At 42.2% G+C, this 22,094-nt stretch overlaps 1 protein-coding gene across 1 annotated transcript in view; it reads right to left on the reverse strand.

The window, feature by feature from the left end:
* The window catches only part of DNAH9 (dynein axonemal heavy chain 9), a 325,287-nt gene that overhangs the window by 48,529 nt on the left and 254,664 nt on the right, over window positions 1–22,094 (reverse strand). The window contains exons 58-61 of the mRNA XM_055307050.1: window positions 18,871–19,041; window positions 16,334–16,456; window positions 8,475–8,668; window positions 6,525–6,673 (exon numbers count right to left, since the gene is read on the reverse strand). Coding sequence (XP_055163025.1) covers window positions 6,525–6,673; window positions 8,475–8,668; window positions 16,334–16,456; window positions 18,871–19,041 — 637 coding nt within the window. The remainder of the gene's footprint in view (window positions 1–6,524; window positions 6,674–8,474; window positions 8,669–16,333; window positions 16,457–18,870; window positions 19,042–22,094) is intronic.

Genomic DNA, 22,094 nt, shown 5'->3' on the forward strand with positions numbered 1-22,094 from the left:
AAGACCTGACCTGATATCAAGTCAGGTGCTTAACCGACTGACCCACCCAGGTACTTCTGACTCTCAGGTTTTAAAACCCTACTCAATATTAAGAACTGCACATTGAAAATTAAGGATAAAGAAATGAAGGGGTTAACATAAATCACAAACTAAAAAATGGGACAGCCACTCTTTGTAAGAGTCTACATGGAGTAAAACAGTGAACTGCCTGATACACAGACTCTGCCCAAGCATAGAGACAGTAATTTTAGTTAATAAGTTGGTGCTGGGGAGAGAGGGGAAAGTGTGAGTCAGTCATGTAGATTCCAGACTTGAGAAGAGGAGCCCATCAGGCAATCTGATTTGATTCAAGATGCAGAAAGCATGGCTGTCACCAGAGTATATGTTCTAAATGGGCAAATTAGAAAATAAATCAAACCATCAAGAAGGCAAGAAGGAAGGGAAGGGAGAAAAGGAGGCACAGGTGCCTAAGTAATCTGTGGTTGATGAACAGCCATATTGCCTTTGGTAAGGAAATATGTGTTAAGATTAATAATGTATTCAGAGACAAATAACCAATATAGATCAGGGAAGGGTCAGCATCCCTGAAATGACAGAAAGCCTTAAAGTACATGATGGAATAGATGGAGGTCAATTGGCAAAGAACAGCAGGAAATTGCTCATAAACAGTGTATATGAAAGCTTCCAAAAAGGAAGACACTGAATCAAAATGAGGGAACTAGATTTTGCCAACATGAAAGGAATAAAACCTTTGGAAGATGAGAGGAATATAGAACTCTATAAAAGGGTGAAAATCAGGAAAAACTCAGCTACGACAATTTTTAAGATGTTCATTTGTTAATTCACTCAACAAATATTTCCTGAGCACCTTTTCTCTGCTAGTTATGCATCTGGGTACTGATTAAAAAAATGATAAGGACATGGTCCTTGACCTGAAGGACCTTAGTGACAAGCAGGTATGCAAGTATAAGTTAAATTATGAAAGAAGTATTTAATTAGAAGTGTATGGAATGCTCTGAGGCACATACATGTATAAGAGGGAACTAATGGTCTTACAGGGAGAAGGTCAGGAGAGGCTGGTACCCGCAGGATGAGCAGGTCCTGGACTCTCGAATCATCGGGGGGAAATGTTTCAGATCAAAGAAATCTCTTGTGAAAATGCCCTAGGTCAGGGAGGCTTATGGTGTGGCTGAGGATCTAAAGGGACTATGTGGCTTGAGTAGAGTGAGTGTGGGAGAAGCTAAGATCCAAGGCTTGCAGAAAGGCCAGGCCATGTAGGCTACATAGATCATGTCAGTGGTACTGGACTTTACCTTAAGAACAATGGGAAGCCACTAGACAGTTTTAAGTAGGAGACTGATACAGCTGGATTTGAGATTTAGCAAGATGTTTTGGGTGCAGAGTGGCAAAAGAATGCAGGTAGGGGGAGAAGATTGGGAAGTTGGGAGGCTACTGTGTCAGTCCAAATGAGATCACAGTGACTTACACCAGGGAGGCAACAATGAAGATAGAAACAACGAGACCAATCTGAAATGGATTTAGAAGGCAGAATTAATAGAACTAAATGTGGTGGGTGATAAAGGGAGGGTCTAAAGTTATTGATTCCAAGGTTTCAGGGATGAGCAACTTGGTGAATGGTAGAGGTATTTACCAAGAATAATAGAGCAAAAATTTCCGGAGATAAAGATATACCTTTTCCACTTAAAATGGCATGGTGAGTGCTGAGCAGATGTTCATTTATTTGTTAATTAACTCAACAAAGACCCACACCAACCAAACACAGCTCATGGTATTTCAGAACACAAGGTAGAGAGATGATCCTAAAGTTTCCAGATAACCAAAAAAGGAGGGAAGAACAGCACCCTACTGGCATGTGACCTCAACCCAACATTAACTGGCTTCTTGAAGACAGCTAAGCAATGTGGACACATCCTGAGTAAAAACCATTTTGCACCTAGCAAAACTACTGAAAAAGTAGATGGGCAAAATTAAAACCTTTTTAGACACCCAAGGATTCAGAAATTCTACTTCCCATCATTCTTTTCTGGTGGTGCATGCTAGCAAAACTAGGGTGAAAATTGAAGATAAAAGACATAGGATCCAAAAATGATACTACTTAACTAGAATATAAAGAAAGCCCCAAGATGGCTAACGTGAAATTTATTTATTTCAGAGCAGAATATAAGTGGACTCTAGGTAGAACATTTTCAAGAAGGATAAAGTAGGTCCTAGTCAATACATACAATAAATAAGAAATGTGAAATATTAGTGATAATGGCAGAGGAGGCATTCATTTCTTCTCCCAGGAACAAGGAAAAGACATTAAGAAACTCCAGGAAAAACTAAAAGCTACATAAGAAAATCATTATCTAAATATGAAGCACACTGAAATTTGATATGACTTTGAAACTCCATACTGAGAACATTCTTCTTTTTGAGAACATTCTTCTTTGAGAGACTCCTGAAGATAAAGACATTGGATCCATGAAGAAGGAAATGTAACCCTAGCATATTTATTTGCCTTTTCGGTGACTATAAGTCTATATCAATTATGACATAAATGCTATCAGTTTTCAAATATAGTTAACTTGTAGACTAGGCATGAATAAAATTAATGACAACAGAATAGAATGAATATATATTTATCCTTGCCTATGGAAAAAGTAAAGCACAGGTGATGCAAGTTGGAAAACTGAAGTCTGAGCTTACAGAGGGTGATGTCAAGTGAAATGATCTAGAATTCACAAAATAAAAAATGAAGTTTCACTAACACTGTTTAAGTTAACATAGCCAATAGAGGAAGTAAACCTTTTTTAAAGATTTATTTACTTATTTATTTGCGAGAGAGAGAGAGGAGAGAGAGAGAGAGAGAGAGAGAGAGAGAGAGAGAAAGCGCGTGAGAGAGTTTGAGGGGAGGAGTAGAGGGAGAAGCAGGCTCCCCACTGAGCAGGGAGACCAACCTGGACTTGATCCCAGGATCATGACCTGAGCCAAAGGCAGATGCTTAACTGACTAAACCACCCAGGTGCTTCTGCAAGGTTAGTTTAACTTCTAAAAATCAATTAATGTCATATGTCAACAGAATAAAGGACAAGATGATATCATCTCAATGGATACAGAAAAAGCATTTGACAAAATCCAACACCTTTTCATGATAAAAAAAATTCAACAAACTAGAAGGCAACCTGGTGAAGGCAACCTGATTAATCTGATGAAGGGTAGCTATAAAAAACCCACAGCTAACATCACATTTAACAGTGAAGACTGAATGATTTTCCTCAAATATCTAGAACAAGCCAAGGATGTCCAAGATTGCCATTTCTACCTAGTAATGTGCTGGAAATTTTAGCCAGGTCAATTAGGCAAGAAAAAGAAAGAAAAAGGCACCCATATCAGAAAGGAAGAAGTGAAACTATTCATAGATCACATAAACTTGTATCTGCAAAAAACCTAAGGGATTTATGAAAATTATTGGAATAAACAAGTTCAGCAAGGTTGCAGGATAGATCAATATACAAAAATATACAAAAATCACTAGGAGTGACTATTCCAAAAATGAAATGAAGGAAAGAATCCCACTTACAACAGAATCAAAAAGAACAAACCTCTCAGGAATAAATTTAAAGAAATGCAAGGGGATTAAGAGAACACTTACTGTGATGAGCACTAAGCACTGTATAGAAATGCTGAATTGCTGTATTGTACACTTGAAACTAACATAACCCTGTATGTTAATCATACTTCAATTAAGAAAAAAGAAATGCAATACTTGTACACCCCGAACTATAAAATATCAATAAAAGAAACTAAAGAGATTAATAAATGGGAAGACATTTTATGCTGATGGATCAAAAGACTTAATACTGTTAAGATAATACTTCCTAGATTGATTTACAAGGAATATTATCCAGCCATAAAAAGGAATGATAATGATATATGCTACAGCTATAACATGGATGAACCTTGAAAATATGTTTTTTTAAAGATTTTATTTATTTGTTCGTGAGAGACACAGAGAGAGAGGCAGAGACACAGGCAGAGAGAGAAGCAGTCTCCTTGCGGGGAGCCTGATGTGGGACTTGATCCCAGGACCCCAGGATCACGCCCTGAGCCGAAGGCAGATGCTCAACCACTGAGCCACCCAGGTGCCCCGAAACTTGAAAGTATTATGCTAAATGAAACATCAATGAAAGACCCTATAATATATGATTTTATTTATAGGAAGTGTCCAGAACAGGCAGATCTTTAGAGACAAAAAGTAAATTGGTGGTGGGCCAGGGAGGACACAGGATGGCATAGGAGATCTAGGTTTTTTGTTTTTGTTTTCTGTTTTTTTTTTTTTTTTGGTGGTGCAGGGGTAGAAGGTGGGACTCAGAGAGACACAAATCTGCTAAAATTAGTTTGTGGTGGTAGTCACATAGCCCTGTGAAAATATTAGCAAGCTTTGAATCATGTACTTGAAATGGGTAAATTATATCGAATATGAATTACATCTCAATAAAGCTGTTAAAAAATGTGGCAGAAAGTAGACAGTCTTAGTGGGCAGTAATGGGACTTAAATTCTTATTTTTTTATATCAGGGAATATAAATAGTTATCTAGAATTGATAAATTTAAAACTAATGATACAAGGGGCGCCTGGGTTAAGCGTCCTATTCTTGGTTTCAGCTCATGACCGGCGGGTCGTAAGATGGAGCCCAGCATCAGGCTCCGTGCTAGGCATGAAGTTTGCTTGAGATTCTCTGCCCTCCTCCAACTGGTCATGCATGCTCTCTCTCTCTCTAGAGTAAATAAATCTTAAAAAAAAAAAAAAACCTAGTGATAATAAGATTAGTAGGAAATAGAGAAGCAACTACCAGGACTAAATTCAGAAATTGGCAAAAACAAAACAACCCTCCAAAACCCAAAGAACAAATGTCTGGAAAGGGGATAGTTTTCCTCTTTCCAGTTCAACCCAAGAACTGTTGCTTCTCATTTATAATTATTATCCATATTTTAAAAATATGCAAGTGTCACTTGAAATTACTAGGAGACTACAAAAATATACATAAAATTAGTAAAGAAGATAATTTTTTCCCTCCCATAGATCTTATCCCTTCTTTCTTTTCTTTTTCTGTTTTTTTTTTTTTTTTTTTTTTTAAAGAGTGTGGAGCCTCCCATGGGGCTCAATCTCATGACCCTGAGGTCAGGACCTGAGCCAAAACCAAGAGCCGTGGGCTTAACTGACTGAGCCACCCAGGTGCCCTAATCTTATCCATTCTTTAGGACTGACTCAGCTCATCTCAACTACCCCCCAAGCACTAGGCACAGGCTGTGGAGTCCTTCCACTGCATAATGGAGAGACTGCTCTTAGAGCTGTATTACCTGGGTTGGGCTCTAACCCATCAGGTCTTTTTTTTTTTTTTTAACCCATCACGTCTTTATGTAACTTTGCAAAATGTCATTTTGCCAGTGTTATAAGTTTTGATTAGCCATTCATTCGCTCATTCCTCCATTTAATGTCTATATTTCTTGAGTACCCATCCCAGAGCTAGGAACTGGGGATACTCTGATAAAAAGATACCCGATTCCAAGGAAGCTCTCACTCTCTTAAGAAGACATAGTAGTCACTAGACAATTATAAAGTGATGGACATAAAGAAGGGCATTCTAGGAGCACATGGGAGGGGAGCCTAGAATCTTGGAGGTCAACAGGGCTTCCTGGATGTGGTGACACTGAAATCGGTATCTGAAGGATGAATAGAGGCTAGCCTGGTGAAGGGGGTTCAGGAGGGGACATAGCAGGCTTGGGAGAATGGTTGCCATTTAGAAGGCAAAAGAGAGGATTAGGAAATATAGGCAGAATAATAGATCCCCAAAGACGTCCATGTCCTAACCCTTGGGACTTGTGAACATATGACTTTACAGGGCAAAGGGGACTCTGCAATGTGAGTAAATATAGGACCTCAAGATGGGGACGTTATCCTGGATTATCTCAGTGTGCCCAATATAATCACAGGAGTTTTTCTAAGAAAAGAGGGAGGCAATAAGACCCATTTATGATTTCTTATCTCCAGAACTGTACAATACCAAATTTGTGTTCTTTCAAGCCTCCAGATTTGTGGTAAATCATAATAATGGAAAGAAGGCTGGAGAAATAGGGAGGGACGGGAGGATGAAGGTCCCTGTGAGACACAGTAAGGAGTTTGGACTTTATTTTTAGGGCAGTAGGAGCCTTGAAAGGTCATACTTATGTTTCAGAAAGATCGCTTCAGCCAAAGTAAGGGGGAGAGGGTGGGTGGGCAGGCAGGTGGCAGGACAAGGTCTCCTCATGAACATGCGAGTGTGGACTCTTCCCCGTACCCCTCTGAATGGTCCTTTCTCTGATGATGATCCCTGGTGTTGGTTCAGCAATGACCCTGACTTCTCTATGTCAGTAAATACCAAGCCCTGCATGCTGAACTTTGACCCAAGAAAAAAGAGACCAATGGACACAAAGAGTGACCATTCATGGTGCAGTCTCAGCTCCCAGAGGAGTTTTTCTCACCGTGATTTTCCACATCCTTCAGGGGGTCCACCCCTGGAGACAGGATAAAAAACATGGGTGTGGCTGGTCCTGATTCCTCAAATGAGGTCGCAAAGTCTGGCGCTCTTCCTGCCACATATTTGCTACCCAACTTCTCCTCAACAAAATCTCTGTGGGAAAAGTACACGCACATGTATCAATCACAAAACCACAACGCTTGAGAAATGGGGGCCTACAGAGATGGAAGGATGCACTCAAGGTCATGGCCTTGGTAGGTAGTTACAGAGCTGGGGCCAACTTCCGTTCCTGGGTTGTTAGGTCCACACTTAGCACCTGTGTCACTAATGCTGGCCTGCTGTCCTAGGTCAGGGCTCGTTCTGAATCCCCATCCAACTATGCCACTTCTCTGTGAAGCCTGCATGTCCTGTCACATGACCATCATCCACCAGAAGAATGCCAGGATCAATGCTTTCCGAAAGTGTGCAGGCAGCTAAATCCTCCATGCTCTATATCCTTGTGGTCTTCCTTCCCTACTCAGGATTTAAGGCCTCCTGCCCTCCTATGCTCTCGCACCCTCATGTTCATCTTATCCTACTTACCAACGTTCCTTTCCAAACTCTTCCATCTTCCATGTTATGCCAACTTTGCAGCTGCAACCTCTTATTGATCACCTGGCCCAACTCTTGGCTCTAACTCTTCCCCAAGGACACAGTTCTCTCTGTTATCTCTTCAGCTGATTTTTGGTATTTTGGCCTGTTTTCTTTTTTAAAAAAATCATCCCTTTATTCAGGGTGCCTGGGTAGCTCCATTAAACATCTGATTCTTAATTTTGGCTCAGGTAATGATCTCTTAAGATTTTCTCTCTTCCTTCTCCCTCTGCCTCTTACCTCCTTTCCTGCATGCACTCTCTCTCAAAAAAATTAAAATAAATAAAATAAAACCATCCCCTTACTTTCTTTCACTTCTTTCCTATCCAGTATAGACTCCATAGCTTATAACCTTAAAAAAATGAAAAACAACTTCTTAAGGGACAGCTGACATGCCATAAAACCTATTTTAAGTATACTTTTCAATAATTTTTGATAAATTTACTGAATTGCACAGCCTTCACCATAATCTGGTTTCAGAACACTTTCATCATGCCAATCAGATTACTCCTGCCTACTTCAAGAATTCCTGTTCCTACCATCCAGCCCCAGGCAGTGACTAATCTGCTCTGTCTCTACAGACTGTATGACCTATGACTTCCAGTTATTATCTCCCCAATATCTTCCTCTCCCCTTGCTTAACTCCTGCCCCCACATGCCAACTTGAACTGAGCTATGCTCCGGACCAACTTAACTCTAAATCTACACTTGGACTGTTGATGTTGCTGTGGAGAACCATCCTATGGTGAAGACTGGTACCATTATAAACACAGGATCTTAACTAGGTGGGATCTGGTTGGCCTTCTCTCCCATTTGTCATAGATTCTATTAAAAACTCTTCATTTTCCTCCAGGCTCCAACCCTGCCACCTCCTCTTGCACATGGCACAAGATGACCATGCTTCCTCAGAGAAAATAGAAGTCATCACATAAAGTCCTCCTCAATTTTCTGTCATCCTTTTACCACCTCAGCTATAGCCACAGCTCTTTCTCTCTCCTTTCTTTGTGGTCGGAGAGATGTTATTCCTCCTATGGATGACCCTTCCATTCATTATCTGGGAACCATCATCTCCCACCACTTCAGGTGTGACCAGCATCCTTCTCAATGCTGATATTGATGAGCATTTTTCCCCCAAATCATCTACTTAGATACTAAGAAAATACATGACAAACACAGAGCAATAGGCCTTATGGGATTTGGGATGTTGGTACAAATGCTCCTGTTACTATGAACACATGATCTTTGAGCTCAGTTCTCCTAATCAGGCCATGCTGAGACTGCCCCACGCACACTCAGGGGCTCCCCACTATCCTGTGTCCCGTACCGCATGGCGTAGGTCATCCGGTCTGGTCGCATGGCTCTCATCATGCAGAGGCGCTGCAGGGCTGTCTTGTTCTTCCACTCCTGTGGAAACTTCTCCTTCTCAGGACATTCTGATTCCACAAACTTTTTCCAGCTCTTGGCAGATCCCTCAATGTCCCGATCCAGGTTATAGAACCCTTCCATTGATGAAAGTGCCTGAGAAATTTTAGAGAATCTTGTTTTGAAATGGAGTTTATCCAGAAAGCTATCATTTTCAATTGCTTTTGGGGGGGGGGTGTTCAAGGAACAAGATAACAGTATGGATAGGATTTTGTCTCCTTCATACTCTTGTCTGGAATCTTGGATCTTTCCCCCAGCTAAATTCAAGGAAGTAGAAGGGTATTGATTGTTACCTTCAGCAAATTGCACCACTAATGTGCAAGATTTAGCAAATAAAGTGTTTGGATTATTAGTAGCAGCAGAAATTGAGCAGCACCTGCCTGCAGGGCATTGCATGGAAGGAGGGACAAGAAGGGTTGCCATAAAATGTCATGGAGCCCAGACATTTAAAATCTCTGACTCCTTCCTTTCATCTCAGTACTCATTCTGCTGGCAACTCCTGTCAAGATCTCTCTTGAGGTGTCCCTAGAATCATTGACTTTGTGTTAATGCCAATGCTAAAATTTCCATGAGTTGCCTGTTTCCAGAAGAATAAAACCCAAATGCATAACTTGGTAATCAGATGTCTTCATTTAGGAATTCCTTCCAAACCAGCCAATGAATCGGGTATCTTTCTTCCCTTCTACTCTGTCCAAGAGCATCTGTGGCCAATCCTAGAACTGTGCCAGACTCAATTCTAATTCAGCTCTGGGTTTGTGCTGCTTTCACCATCAAGAGGTCCTCACGATGTACTGGTCATTAGTATGTGTTAAGGCCCCAGAGGGTGTTGGAGTCCTGTTCTTGTACTGGTCATTAGTATGTGTTAAGGCCCCAGAGGGTGTTGGAGTCCTGTTCATCCTCTCTCAGGCTCATCCTCTTTAGCCTAGAATACAGAGCCTTCCCATCCTCCTTGTGGGCTACTTGGAACTGCTTATAGAGTGGATCTCTTTAATAAAGGGTCTGACTCAATTTTTAGATGTTTGATTGCTGACAGCTTTAAAGTTTTATCCCTCTCTCTTCCTCTTCTGTTCCACATCTAGGCAAGCTGATAAATGAGTGTTGGCACTCCCTCCTCTGGTGCTGGAGGAAAGTTGTACCATGCAAGCCCTTGACCATGCACAGGGAATACTCACCCTGGCCCCAACCTTATACTACCAAAAAACTCCAAGGTGGTCTCCTTCCCTGGCTCTCTCAAGCGATTTTTAGACTGCTTGGGAGCTCCCTTGTTTTCTTGGAAAGACTCATTATGTGAGTAATAAACCTTTAATATTCTCTTGGTATGTGTGGCATCATCAATCTTGACATCAGAACTAAATTTTAATGGGGGTTCATCCCATCCCCTGTCTTCAGAATGCTCGCATAAACATTAGTCACTTGGACATGTATCTGCAATCTCTCCATTACTACTCAACTCTGCTTGAGTGTTTGGTCTCTTCAATGAGATGAAAAGCTAGACTATGTCCAAAGCACCTACCACAGTGCCATGAATTTTAAGGATCCTAATAGATTCTTGTTATTTGAATTCATCCATCCATCCATTCATTCAACATTTATTGAATGTCTACTACATGCCAGGTACTTGGCAATACAAATGAAAACCAAAAAAGACACATGCTTTCAAGGTGCTAGCAGTCCTAAGTTAAGGAGAAAGAGGAGATGAGGGAGGCCTTAGTGGGTATGTAGAATTCTGCTGGGCAGAGACAGAGATAAAGAGAAGGGAAGGGCATTTTGTAGGGTGGGATCAACAAGAGTTGAAGTCTGGAAACGGAAGAGTGTAGGACATGCCAGAGAGCAGTGTGACTGTAGGAGAGGAGTCCTCCCGGTAAACAGGGGCAGAGAGAATTGGTGAAGGACACATCCTTAACCTGGCTTGCCTAGGCTCATTTCCCATGTGGATGAACCCATGTCTTGCCTTTACTTGCTCTTTCACAAGAAGTCCATGGCCCCCCAACTTCACTCTGGCCACTTTGCAAGGGATATGCATCACTCCTACTGAGAAGTGGGGAGGAACTGTGTGTAGGATGGAGGAGCGAGTGCCAAGAGTTGAAGGTTCTGGTCTCTGCACCCCCTCTTAGGAGCCTCTTGTGACTCAGAGACTGTTTTTAAACCTTTGTGGCCTTTTTGATTTTCTCATTTGGAAAATGAGGCCAAATAATCCTTGTCTGCATAGCTCATATTCTAATGCAGATACAGTGCTTTGAAGACTATAAAGCCCTCCCTGGTGCTTTCTTGGGGTTCCTACAGTTATTCAATTGCAATTGCTGGTTTACCTGCCTGTCACTTCCCACAAGATTGTGAGTTCCCTGCGGGCAAGAACTTTCTTAGGCGTCTTTGTATGCCTCAGGCTTTGCAGGCTGCCTGGCACTTAGAACGTGTTCAATTAATAAAGTTTGACATCTGCGTGGCCAGCAGGAGGGCTCTTGACAGGCTGAGAGAAGCTGCTGCTGCTGTAATTACTTCTCTCTGGGCTGAGGAACTGGCTCCCTATCTTCTTCCCAGCCTGTATCACCATTACCCCTTCTGCAGACCCATTACCCCCTCTGGTGACACCACAAAACAGAGCAAATGACACTCTGATGAGTGTTCCCAGCTGCCACAACTTGGGTCTGGGACACACTTTCTTAAAGCTCTGGGTTGAACACAATTGCAACATTTAATCTTCCAAATGAGGGAAAGGGATTTCTAGCCTTCTAATAAGCTAAGTGGAAATGACTAATTAACCTAATTACATTGGACTGCGTAGCAAAATACAACTGTGCGAAATTGGCATCCAGAGTGGTGGTGAGAGGTCCTTTTCAGAGGCTGACAGTGGCGTGCATCACAGATGAGATTTTTGTAATGAAGAAAGAGCATGCCTATTACCTTCAAGTTCAGCATTTGATGAGACTTTAAAAACAAAAATCCTTACAAAGGATAAGAATAAAAGCAATATTTTATCATAAAGATTTCACTTATTACCTGCTTGTTAATTCCTTTGGGGGAAACATGGCAATCAACCTTCCTCATCAGATATAATTAAAAGAAAACCCATTTTTTTTATCATGTCCTATTCAATCGTATTTGTTAATTTAGGCTAGAATCCAACCGAACACTTAAAATGAACATTTATCAAAGGCTTCAGCGATATGCTCTACACATTGTATTTTGTTTCAGCTGCTCACATCCAGTCCTGTGCTTGAGTTGGACGGGTCTGGACTTGGCCTCTCCACATAACACAACTCACAGAAAGAGAGAGAAAGCTTCATGCATTTGTAAAAGCCTTTGAATAGCCAGATGAGCCTCGCCCACAAAACCAATCAGAAAAAGCAAAGTAAAGCAAAGCAAAGCAAAGCAAACAATATGTTTTGTGCAAAGAGAAATGGAACTCCGTGGCAGAGTAGCTTTTGAGTGGAGTAACGTAAAATGAAAACAGTAGGGAGCGTCTTGGAATAATTTATCCTTTATGACTTTTGCTGCAGAGTGCTTTGTGGGGAAAAATAGAGAAAGGCAACTGGACTTGATCCAAACTCACAATTCCTCAATGTTTTTCCTTCAGTGGATAAATTCCATCAGGCACAATGCAACCAAGGTGTACATATACCCCACAACTGCATAATTAATAAACATAACTTCTGGGGTGAGTTGTGTTCCCCTAACTTTCCATACCTGTGGATGTAATCTTCTATTTGGAGATAGGGTCTTTGCAGGTGCGATCCAGGTAACATGAGGTCACTAGAGTGGGCCCTAAACCATCATGACTGGTGTTCTTATAAGGAGGGAAGATGCAAAGACACATAGAGGGATCACAAACCAAGGAATACCTTCCCACTGGAAGTGGGAAGAGGCAGTGGAGGATCCTCCCCTAAAGGCTCTGGAGGGAGAATGACCCTGCTGACACCTTAATTTCAGACTTCCAGACTCCAGAACTGTGAGAGTACCCAGCCTGTTGTTTTTGTCATGGCAGCTGTAGGAAACCAGTACAGTAGCCACAACCACTACTGCAATCCTCTACTGTCTCTTTGATGGAAACCTGTGAGGTGGGTATGACAACTGCCATTTTGCAGGTAAGGAAAAAAAAAGTTCAGAGGAATAAGATAATATGCCAGAGGCCACACACACTCAGACTTGAATGTGAACCCAGGAATGTCTGACTCCAGAGCCTGTGTTAACCAGTCCATCATTGCTCCAGTTCTGCAAAAGGGCTCCCTCAGAACTGATTTCCAGAACTGCTTTTCTGTAAGGTCATTGGACTACGTATGAGTCGCTCTTCTCAACTCTAGGTAGTCAATGAGCAAATGAACTATGGCTCATGTGACTGAAGAACTGCATTTTTTAAATTGCACTTAATTGTAATTATTTTAAAATTTAGATTTAGAAACTGGAACTTGCTTTAGCAACTGGAAAACTTTTAAGTATGTTTGGAGCAACTGAGGTATATGAATCAATGATTTAAAATCTAGGTTTTATGAAACCTAAATACATATCAAATAGGTTTTTTAAAGATTTTATTTATTTATTTTTTATTTTTGACTGTGTCCCAGTAAAACTTTATTTATAAATTTTTTTAAATTTATTTTATGATAGTCACACACAGAGAGAGAGAGAGAGAGAGAGAGGCAGAGACACAGGCAGAGGGAGAAGCAGGCTCCATGCACCGGGAGCCCGACGTGGGACCCGATCCGGGGTCTCCAGAATCGCGCCCTGGGCCAAAGGCAGGCGCCAAACCGCTGCACCACCCAGGGATCCCAAAACTTTATTTATAAAAACAGAGAGGTGGGCCAGATTTGGCCCATGGCTTACAATTGGCTCTCTGATGTATGTGGATTTCTTTATATATATATATGTATTTTTTTATAAATTTATTTTTTATTGGTGTTCAATTTGCCAACATATAGAATAACACCTAGTGCTCATCCCATCAAGTGCCCCCCTCAGTGCCCATCACCCAGTCACCCCCACCCCCTGCCCACCTCCCCTTCCACCACCCCTAGTTTGTTTCCCAGAGTTAGGAGTCTCTCATGTTCTGTCTCCCTCTCTGACATTTCCCACTCATTTTTTCTCCTTTCCCCTTTATTCCCTTTCACTATTTTTTATATTCCCCAAATGAATGAGACCATATAAAGATTTTATTTTTGGGGATCCCTGGGTGGCGCAGCGGTTTGGCGCCTGCCTTTGGCCCAGGGCGCGATCCTGGAGACCTGGGATCGAATCCCACGTCGGGCTCCCGGTGCATGGAGCCTGCTTCTCCCTCTGCCTGTGTCTCTGCCTCTCTCTCTCTCTCTCTGTATGACTATCGTAAATAAAAAAAAAATTGTTTAAAAAAAAAAGATTTTATTTTTAAGCAATCTCTACACTCAAGGTGAGGCGGCTCAGACTCACAATCCTGAGATCAAGAGTCACGTGCTCTACTGACTGAGCCAGTCAGCCTCCCCTTGAGAATTTCTGATGAAAATTTAACATCTGAACTGAACTATTAGTATAAAAAATACACATAGGAATTCAAATACAAAAATATAAAATGTATCATTAATAATTTTTATAATAATTACATATGAAATGGTAATTTGGCTACCCTAGGTTAAAGAAAATACATTATTAACATTAATTTATTTCTTTTTACATTTTTCAATGTGGCTACTAGAAGATTTTAAATTACATAAGTGACAGGCACTATATTTCTTTTGGACAGTGCTACTCTAGAGTATATCAATTCATTCAGATCCTATGTAGCTTAGGAGAGTTAATGGTTTTCTACACATCTCCACAAATCTCTGCCTTTGTTATAGTTTTTCTTAGGCATTTTGGAACTTTGTTATTTTGGTTATTATTGTGAAAGGAGTTCTTCCTTATTTCTTTTCCGATATATTGTTCCTCTTCTTACTTGCCGGATAGGGTCCAGAATGACAAATGCAGTTAATAAATGAAAGTCAAATCACACCTTCATATTTTGGCCAGGGATCAGCAAACTACGGCTTGTAGACCCAAATTGGCCCACCACTTGTGTTTGTAAATAAAGTTTTATTGGAACTCAGCCATTTCCATTTGCTTCTGTATTGTGTGTGACTTTGCCAGAGCTAAATAGTTGTGACACAGTCTGGCCCTCAAAACATAAATATTTACTGTGGGACCGTGTACAGGAAAAGTTTGATGAATCCTGATTTAGATACAGCCCTAAAGTTGCTTAAAAGATTAGCATCAGGCTCTGAAAAAGGAATTAGAAAAATATTTTGGGCAATGGCAGCATGAATAGAATTAGTCTTGAATTTCCTAAGATGGTCCCTTTGAAGAGAAGAGCATGCGTATAAATATTAAGTTTTGGGCTTCTGTTATAAAGTAAATCAAATTGAGTGGCTCTTAGGGGAATTATGCTCTGTGAACAAGCCAGTCTGCAAAGGTTACATGCTGTAGGATTCCATGTACATAACATCCTTGGGAGGATAAAATTATACAGAGAACTGATTAGTGGTTGCCAGGCATTAGGTGTTCGGGGAGGCAGCAGGTTGTTCTGGTTATAAAGGGCAATATAAGGGATCCCTACAGTGGTGGAATTTTTGGTATCTTGACCAGAGTGGTGGTTACATAAATCTTCACATGTGAAAAACTAAACACACGTACATGCACACGCACACATAAAAACTAGTGATATCAGAGTAAGATTAGTAGATTGTATCAAAGGAAATTTCCTGGATAAGATGCTGCCTGATACGAATGCAAGATTTTATCACTGAGGGTCACAGGGTACAAGGGATAATTCTATTATTTATTATAACTGCATGGGAATTTATATTCTCTCAAAATTTAAAAAAAAATTGACAAGAAAATATAAGGAGGAAACGAACCAATCCTGTTACTTTAGACTACATCCTCTGTTCTATGAACCATGTATAAAATGCAACAAACATGGAAGATCACAAACAGGATTCATTTTGTGTAGATGCCAGTGCTCCCAAGGCACCAGCACCTGCTGCGTGTACTCATGCAGGTGTGGACCTGACAGCTGCCCACGTGGACAGCAGGCTGGGGCTCTGCAGTGGGTGGTCACTTAGTGCTTGGCATCGTGTCACATTCTGTCAATGCAGGCATGCTCCCTCCAGAAAGAAGCTTATACTTTGTGATCTTTTCCTAGAATAATGTTCATAGGATCCCAACTAAACTAAGCTACACAACATGGCAGGAAAATGGGCTTTGCGTTCAATGAGAACAGATAACACCTACCTCCCAGGTGAGCGTGAGGATAAAACACATTTCTAAGGTGCTCAATAAATGTGAGCTAGTATTAACCACTGAGGATCCCAAGCTGGAATGCATCCCCCACTTTGAAGCTGAGTTAGGACTCACCTGGACGTGCCTGAAGAGAGCTCTGGCATCTACCTGCTTCCTGGAGCCCCTCGCAGCACCCCCACACCAGCCCCAGGGCCTCATGGAGGAGCCCACATTCCAGCCCTTTTGGCAGGTGAAAGGCAGCTCCACCAAGGTAGGGAAGCTTGTAGGATCTTACCATCCCTCCACATCCTGGAGAGGCAAAGCCCTCAACCCGCACACACCTGCTCCTCTGCAGAGCCTTCCCAGTGGGCCCAGGAGGGGTGAGCTCTGCTGTGGGGGACCAGGTAAAGGCAGGCACCTATGTTGTTCCATGCTTGAACCCCTGAAGGGAGACCTGCTGACTTCCTGGGGACAAGTGTCAGCGGGAAAAACTCCAAGAGCTGAGAACTTGGCTTCTTTCTGGGGGCCCTTTCTACTGACCTTGATGTTACCCCAGGCCTGATGGGAGAGGAAGCCCACGGGACTGGTGACGCCTGTCTGTCCTGGAGATCGAAGCAGGAAATCCAGCTCCGCAGCATCAATTTCCTGGTTCATGAGGAGGATCTGCAATGTGGAGGAGCGGTACCCGGTTTCTTTAGGTGTGGTAGTCACAGGGTTCTGGAGATCTTGGGGTTAGCACTCAGGGTAATTATTGCTACTTCGAGTCCTGGAGCTTGCCCATCAGTTTTGGTTGTTAAAAGGGGGTAGAGTGGAAGAAAGAGCTTATCCGTGCAAATCACTTCTGGGTGCGTTTGTATTCGCTCCAAATATCAGGGTGACTTAAAATGCACACAGTCGGGGCACCTGGGTAGCTCAGTGGTTGAGCATCTGCCTTTGGCTCAGGTTGTGATCCTGGGCTCCCGGGATCGAGTCCACACTGGGCTCCCTGTGAGGAGTCTGCTTCTCCCTCTGCCTCTGTGTCTCTCATGAATAAATAAATTAAATCTTAAAAAAATTGCATGCAGTGAATGACTAGGTACATTGGTTAGCAAGCGTTTCATGTCAGTCCTAAATGCCATGGAGTATATCCCTGCAATCTAGTTGAGAAGATGACACGTAGGAGAATGTCAAAGTCACATATGGATATACATAAAACAGAAATGCATAAGTGAATCAATAATGCCAAACGGGTTCCAGAATGGAGTGGTTGGCAAGCTGGGGTGGGGAGATTCATTTGATTAAACCTTCTATATGTGGTTTTGAATTGAGTGTCAGAGAAGCTAAAAGGTACGACTATCTAGGTAGGAAGGGAAGGTGCTCCAGGGAGGGGCCAAGGAATGGGCAGAGGCTTGGAGGGGAAAGTTAGTGAGGTGTGTGCAGGGGAGGGTAGAGTGTTCAGCGTGGCTGGAGCTAATGATTCACACTAAGAGGTGCTGGGACATTGTCTTCCCCCTTTATTTTATTTATTTATTTTAAAAAAGATTTTATTTATTTATTCATGACACACACACACACACACACACACAGAGAGAGAGAGAGAGAGAGAGAGGCAGAGGCACAGGCAGAGGGAGAAGCAGGCTCCACTCAGGGAGCCTAATGTGGGACTCGATCCCGGGACTCCAGGATCACGCCCTGGGCCAAAGATAGGTGCTAAACTGCTGAGCCACCCAGGAATCCCTGTCTTCTCCCTTTAAATGGTGTTTTGTGCTTCTCCCTTTAAATGGTGTTTTGTGCTATGAGGTTACAGCATGGGAATGCTCACTAAGAAATAACAATTTGGAAAATTTGAGGAAAAGTCTCTAAAGGGGAAAAAGCCTATAAATAGCAGTCGAGGTGGAAAAACCCTGGTAAAATGAGGCTAAAATATTTATGAGGAGAGAAGAGCAAAAGCTAGGGTTGGAAGCTCCTTGGAGGCCTGGGGGCAACGAGTGGTAGTTCATGCTGCAACTCAAGTTCTCTCTTTTTTTTTTTTTTTAAGTAGGCTCTGTGCCCAGCATGGAGACCAATGTGGAACTTGAACACACGACCTTGAGATCAAAACCTGAGCTGAGATCAAGAATCGGATGCTTAACTAACTGAGCCATCCAGATGCCCCCCACCAAAATTAAGCAATCTCTGTGTCCAATTTGGGCTTGAACCCACAACCCCAAGATCAAGAGTTGCATGCTCTACTGAGTCAGTCAGGTACCCCACATTCTTTCTATGATGGCCACACTCCTTTGGGCTGGAGAGGGAATACCGGGGGTAAGGGGGGAACAAGCCACACTAACAGTCCCCCATGAATTCAGACTTTGGAACATACATAGGGAGTCAGCTCAGAAGTAATCACAGTCCATGTGGTGTTTACAATTGGAAGAGGCCTTAGAGATAATCTAGTGTATGCTCCTAATTAAATCATGGAAAAAATTCCCAATCCTAAATGATTAGAGGGATAAGTGCAAGAAAATAAGTTTTCGTGGCTTTTTGTTGTTGAGAATAAGTGGAAGATAAGGTTTTTAAAAATTAATACTGGAAGCCCCTGCTCCACCTAGACCCTTGAGAATTAGAGTCCTTAAGGACCTTTTTCAAGGCCAAGGCTGCCATAGCTATGGAAAGACATTTGCAATTTCTTATTCCATGGGAAGTTTGGGACACTAAAGTCGCATCTCTAAAGGTAAATAAATAATGAGGGATGCTGTAGATTTCTTAGAGCATCTCAAAAAATATTTAGTTATTGGTATGGCCATCGAGTTCCATCATTAGTGCCAGTTTGGGTTGATGGGTAGTGGCTGCCAGAGGGCTATGCTAAGGCGGATCTTAGGTCATCCAAGGTAAACAAGAAGTACAAGAGTTGATGAGTCATGGCTGCCATGAGTGCGACAATGGCGAGGCAGCATGCATGCGCCATAGTGGACCTTCTTGTCCGATGCTCTGCTTAGAACCAAATAGTCTTCATATTCTCTGGGAAGCAATATGAAAAGAAGAAACTTTCTTTACACCTGCTGTTTGGATACTGGAAAATGACCTCTTTTCTAGAAACATCTTCAATCCACTTTTACCTGAAAGGTAAGCTGGGCAAGATAGGTCAGCTTATCACACTCGAAAAGCCCACGGGTGGTGTACTGGTACACAGAGAAGGTGATGCTGTCTATCAGATTAGTCACGCGCTTCTTGAGGCTCTCATCTGGAGCAGCCTTCTCCACAGCCTTCTGGAAGACGATGCTGAATGCCTGGGGGCAGGAGGTTGGACACTGGTAATTAACACAGCTCTCTTGATATACAACTAGTAGACTTACCTGTGAAGAATATTGCAATCTGCCCGCCACAGACATGTTTTCCCAGCATATCCTGCCAAGAAGGGACTGTGGCAATAAGACAACATGTTATTAGCTCTCTTAGTTTGCTTATATGAATTATTATGTTTCAGGGAAGTGGGCAAAGCTATGGGGCATATTGACAAAGAGCCTACAGTTTTGACCAGTGAAAAGGAATTATCCAGTAGCCAAAATCATTAAATTAGATCCAGTATGTTTTGTTGGATAACAACCCTCGAAAAGCATAAACACAGCCAACAATAACCAGTTGGGATTAATGATCCTATCCAGTAAATTCCAGAATTCTTGATGGTAGAACCAAAATGTGTTGGACAAATTTGTTGTCCTAAAGAGACCCTTGTAAACATTGTAGGCACTCAGAATATTTTTAAATTAATGATTTTTCCTTTTAGGAATGATCAGAATCTTGCGTTTATTTTTTTAATCTTGCGTTAATTTTTTTCCTATTAACTGTGCAGTCATTTGAGAAGTCTGCTAACACATTTCTTATTTCTTGATAGACCCTTCCTGCAATCAGGGAGCAGGAAGCATAACCTGCTTTGGCTACATTTTCTTTTTTTTTTAACATAAAAAATATATTTTATTTATTTATTTGAGAGAGATAAGCAGGTTCCCCACTGAGCAGGGGAGGTGAAGCTTAATCTCAGAACCCTGAGATCATGACCTGAGCCGAAGGCAGACACTTAACCAACTGCGCCACCCAGGTGCCCCTTGGCCACATCTTCTAAATACTAAAGCTTTTGTATGAAATACAAATTTATATGAATCAATTTTTCATTATTTCAATCTTATATGGCATTTATAAAAATAAATACCAGGAATGCTGCATTTTGAATGTGATATGTATACAATGAATCATTAAAGACGATCAAAATCAAGATATAATTGGGCCTTTTCAATTCATGGCTGTGCAGATTTCCAGGCTTTTCTCTACTTTCCTTTGGTAGCTTCAAAAAGAAAAAATAAAAAGTCTTAGGTCTTTCTAACACCAGGTATTTGAACCTCAGTGGAAATCATATGAACTTTGTTGTCTCGATATTTCCTCATTTGCAAAATGGGGGGAAATATGAATTCTATTTCATAGTTCCATGCTATTTCTCATAAGTGAAACCTTTGCAGGCTTCCTTCTTCATTCAGTTTTGATGATCAGAGCAATGTCTTTGGACCACCCTCATCCCAATCCACTGGGATGTTTACCCGTACCTGGTAGGATGGGGGGATTGGAAGAACAGCTAGGTAGAGGCGGATCATGTCCAAGAGCTCCATGCAGAGCAATTTGGGAACCTTTCATCTGCAGAGCAGGTCTGTAAAGACCACATGGGTAGCTTTCCTCTGGTGGTTAGAGTGGCTTTTCCCCCCTAAAACTATCTTTATCCAAATGACAGTAATCAGTAAATAATTTCTAGTTACTAAGTTTAAACAAAGTGATTCACAAGTCAGGAAAAGATCTAAAGAAAATTTAAGGACCGAGGTACACTTAGCATTTTCTTTACACTCAGCTAACTTTGGCTTTCTTTTCCTTTCCATCGTCAAAGGGCCCTTGTCCTGCTCTTACTTCCAGCATCTGAAGAGTCTGGTGCTGTGCTGACCTCTGCTTCTACAACCCACTCCTGGGGTCTTCTGCTGTGCGCAGTCTTATGCTGCCTCCAGCTACCCTTGTCACCCTTCTAGGGTCCTTCTCCATTGCGCCTTGTGCCTTAGGTATGTTTCTTTTTTTTTTTTAAGATTTTATTTATTTATTCATGAAAGACAGAGAGAGAGAGGCAGAGACACAGGCAGAGGGAGAAGAAGGCTCCACGCAGGGAGCCTGACGTGGGACTCGATCCTGGGTCTCCAGGATCACATCCTGGGCTGAAGGCAGCACTAAACTGCTGAGTCAGTTTCATCTTGTCATTTATCAGATTGTGGACACCCTGGGGATGGAAGTCAGGCCTCAGCACCTTTCTTCTCTTCCCCAGAATCTAGCCCAGCTCTTCATCTGTGATGGGCACTGGAGAGATTTGTCAATGAATGCGTCCTACCTAGTGCCCTGGAGAGCTTAGGCAAATCATGAGAGATGCTCCAGACCAGGGATCTCAAACTCAAACTCCTCCAGGGGCCGGATGTGTAAGACCCAATAAGGAAGGGGCAGGGAACATGGTAACATGGAGGTACACCGCCATCTGGGAGCAGCCATCCCTCAGCTCCAGCAAATCCATGCCATGTGGAATGTGAGCTCAGGGCTGCCAGATCTTACAGACTATCAATGGGAGGCCAGATATCTGGTTTTATATAAAATCTCCTGACTTCAAGGAAGGTATATGAAAGCCCTCTGAAAATAGGCCAGGGGGCCTTCAGTTTGAGATCAGAGCTCTGTGCTCTTTGCTTCTATGTGATTCTTCCTTTCTCTGTCTCTCTGAGACAGGTCATTCCTCCAGCTGTGTCCTTCCCACGTAAGGCACAGGATGGAGGGAGCTGGGTCTTCCACCAGTCTGCAGGGAACACCAGAGAGGTGTGATCTTTCTTAGGACATCCTGAGCCCCCGGAAAGTGAAGTCTCATTAACCCTATTTTGGCTGAGGTTTGAAGAAGAATTACAATCACATAGGTTCCATCTTAACCATGTTATTCCAAACTTGTTCAAGACTGGCTCTTGAAGAGTTTTTGCTCGAGTAAAAGCAAAGAGACACATTGGAACATATTCGCACTCAAGACAATTTAGAAGACTGGGATGTGCAGCTCCTGCCACATTGGGCCATCTGTGGTTTCCCTACTATGAGAACGCCTCTCCTTTCTCTGCCTAGAACAGCAGCTGTAAAATCCAACCTCAGACAAAAGCAAAGACCATGGAGACTCCTGTGGTTGGCTTTTCTTCAAATCACACAAGGCTTCGAAGTGCACTCTTGTTTTGGCGCCTCTGAAGACACTTGAGCCCAGGTGGCTCAGTGGTTTAGCGCTGCCTTCAGCCCA

The sequence above is a fragment of the Nyctereutes procyonoides genome, unplaced genomic scaffold (assembly GCF_905146905.1).
Source record: "Nyctereutes procyonoides isolate TBG_1078 unplaced genomic scaffold, NYPRO_anot_genome, whole genome shotgun sequence".
Classification (NCBI taxonomy): Eukaryota; Metazoa; Chordata; class Mammalia; order Carnivora; family Canidae; genus Nyctereutes; species Nyctereutes procyonoides.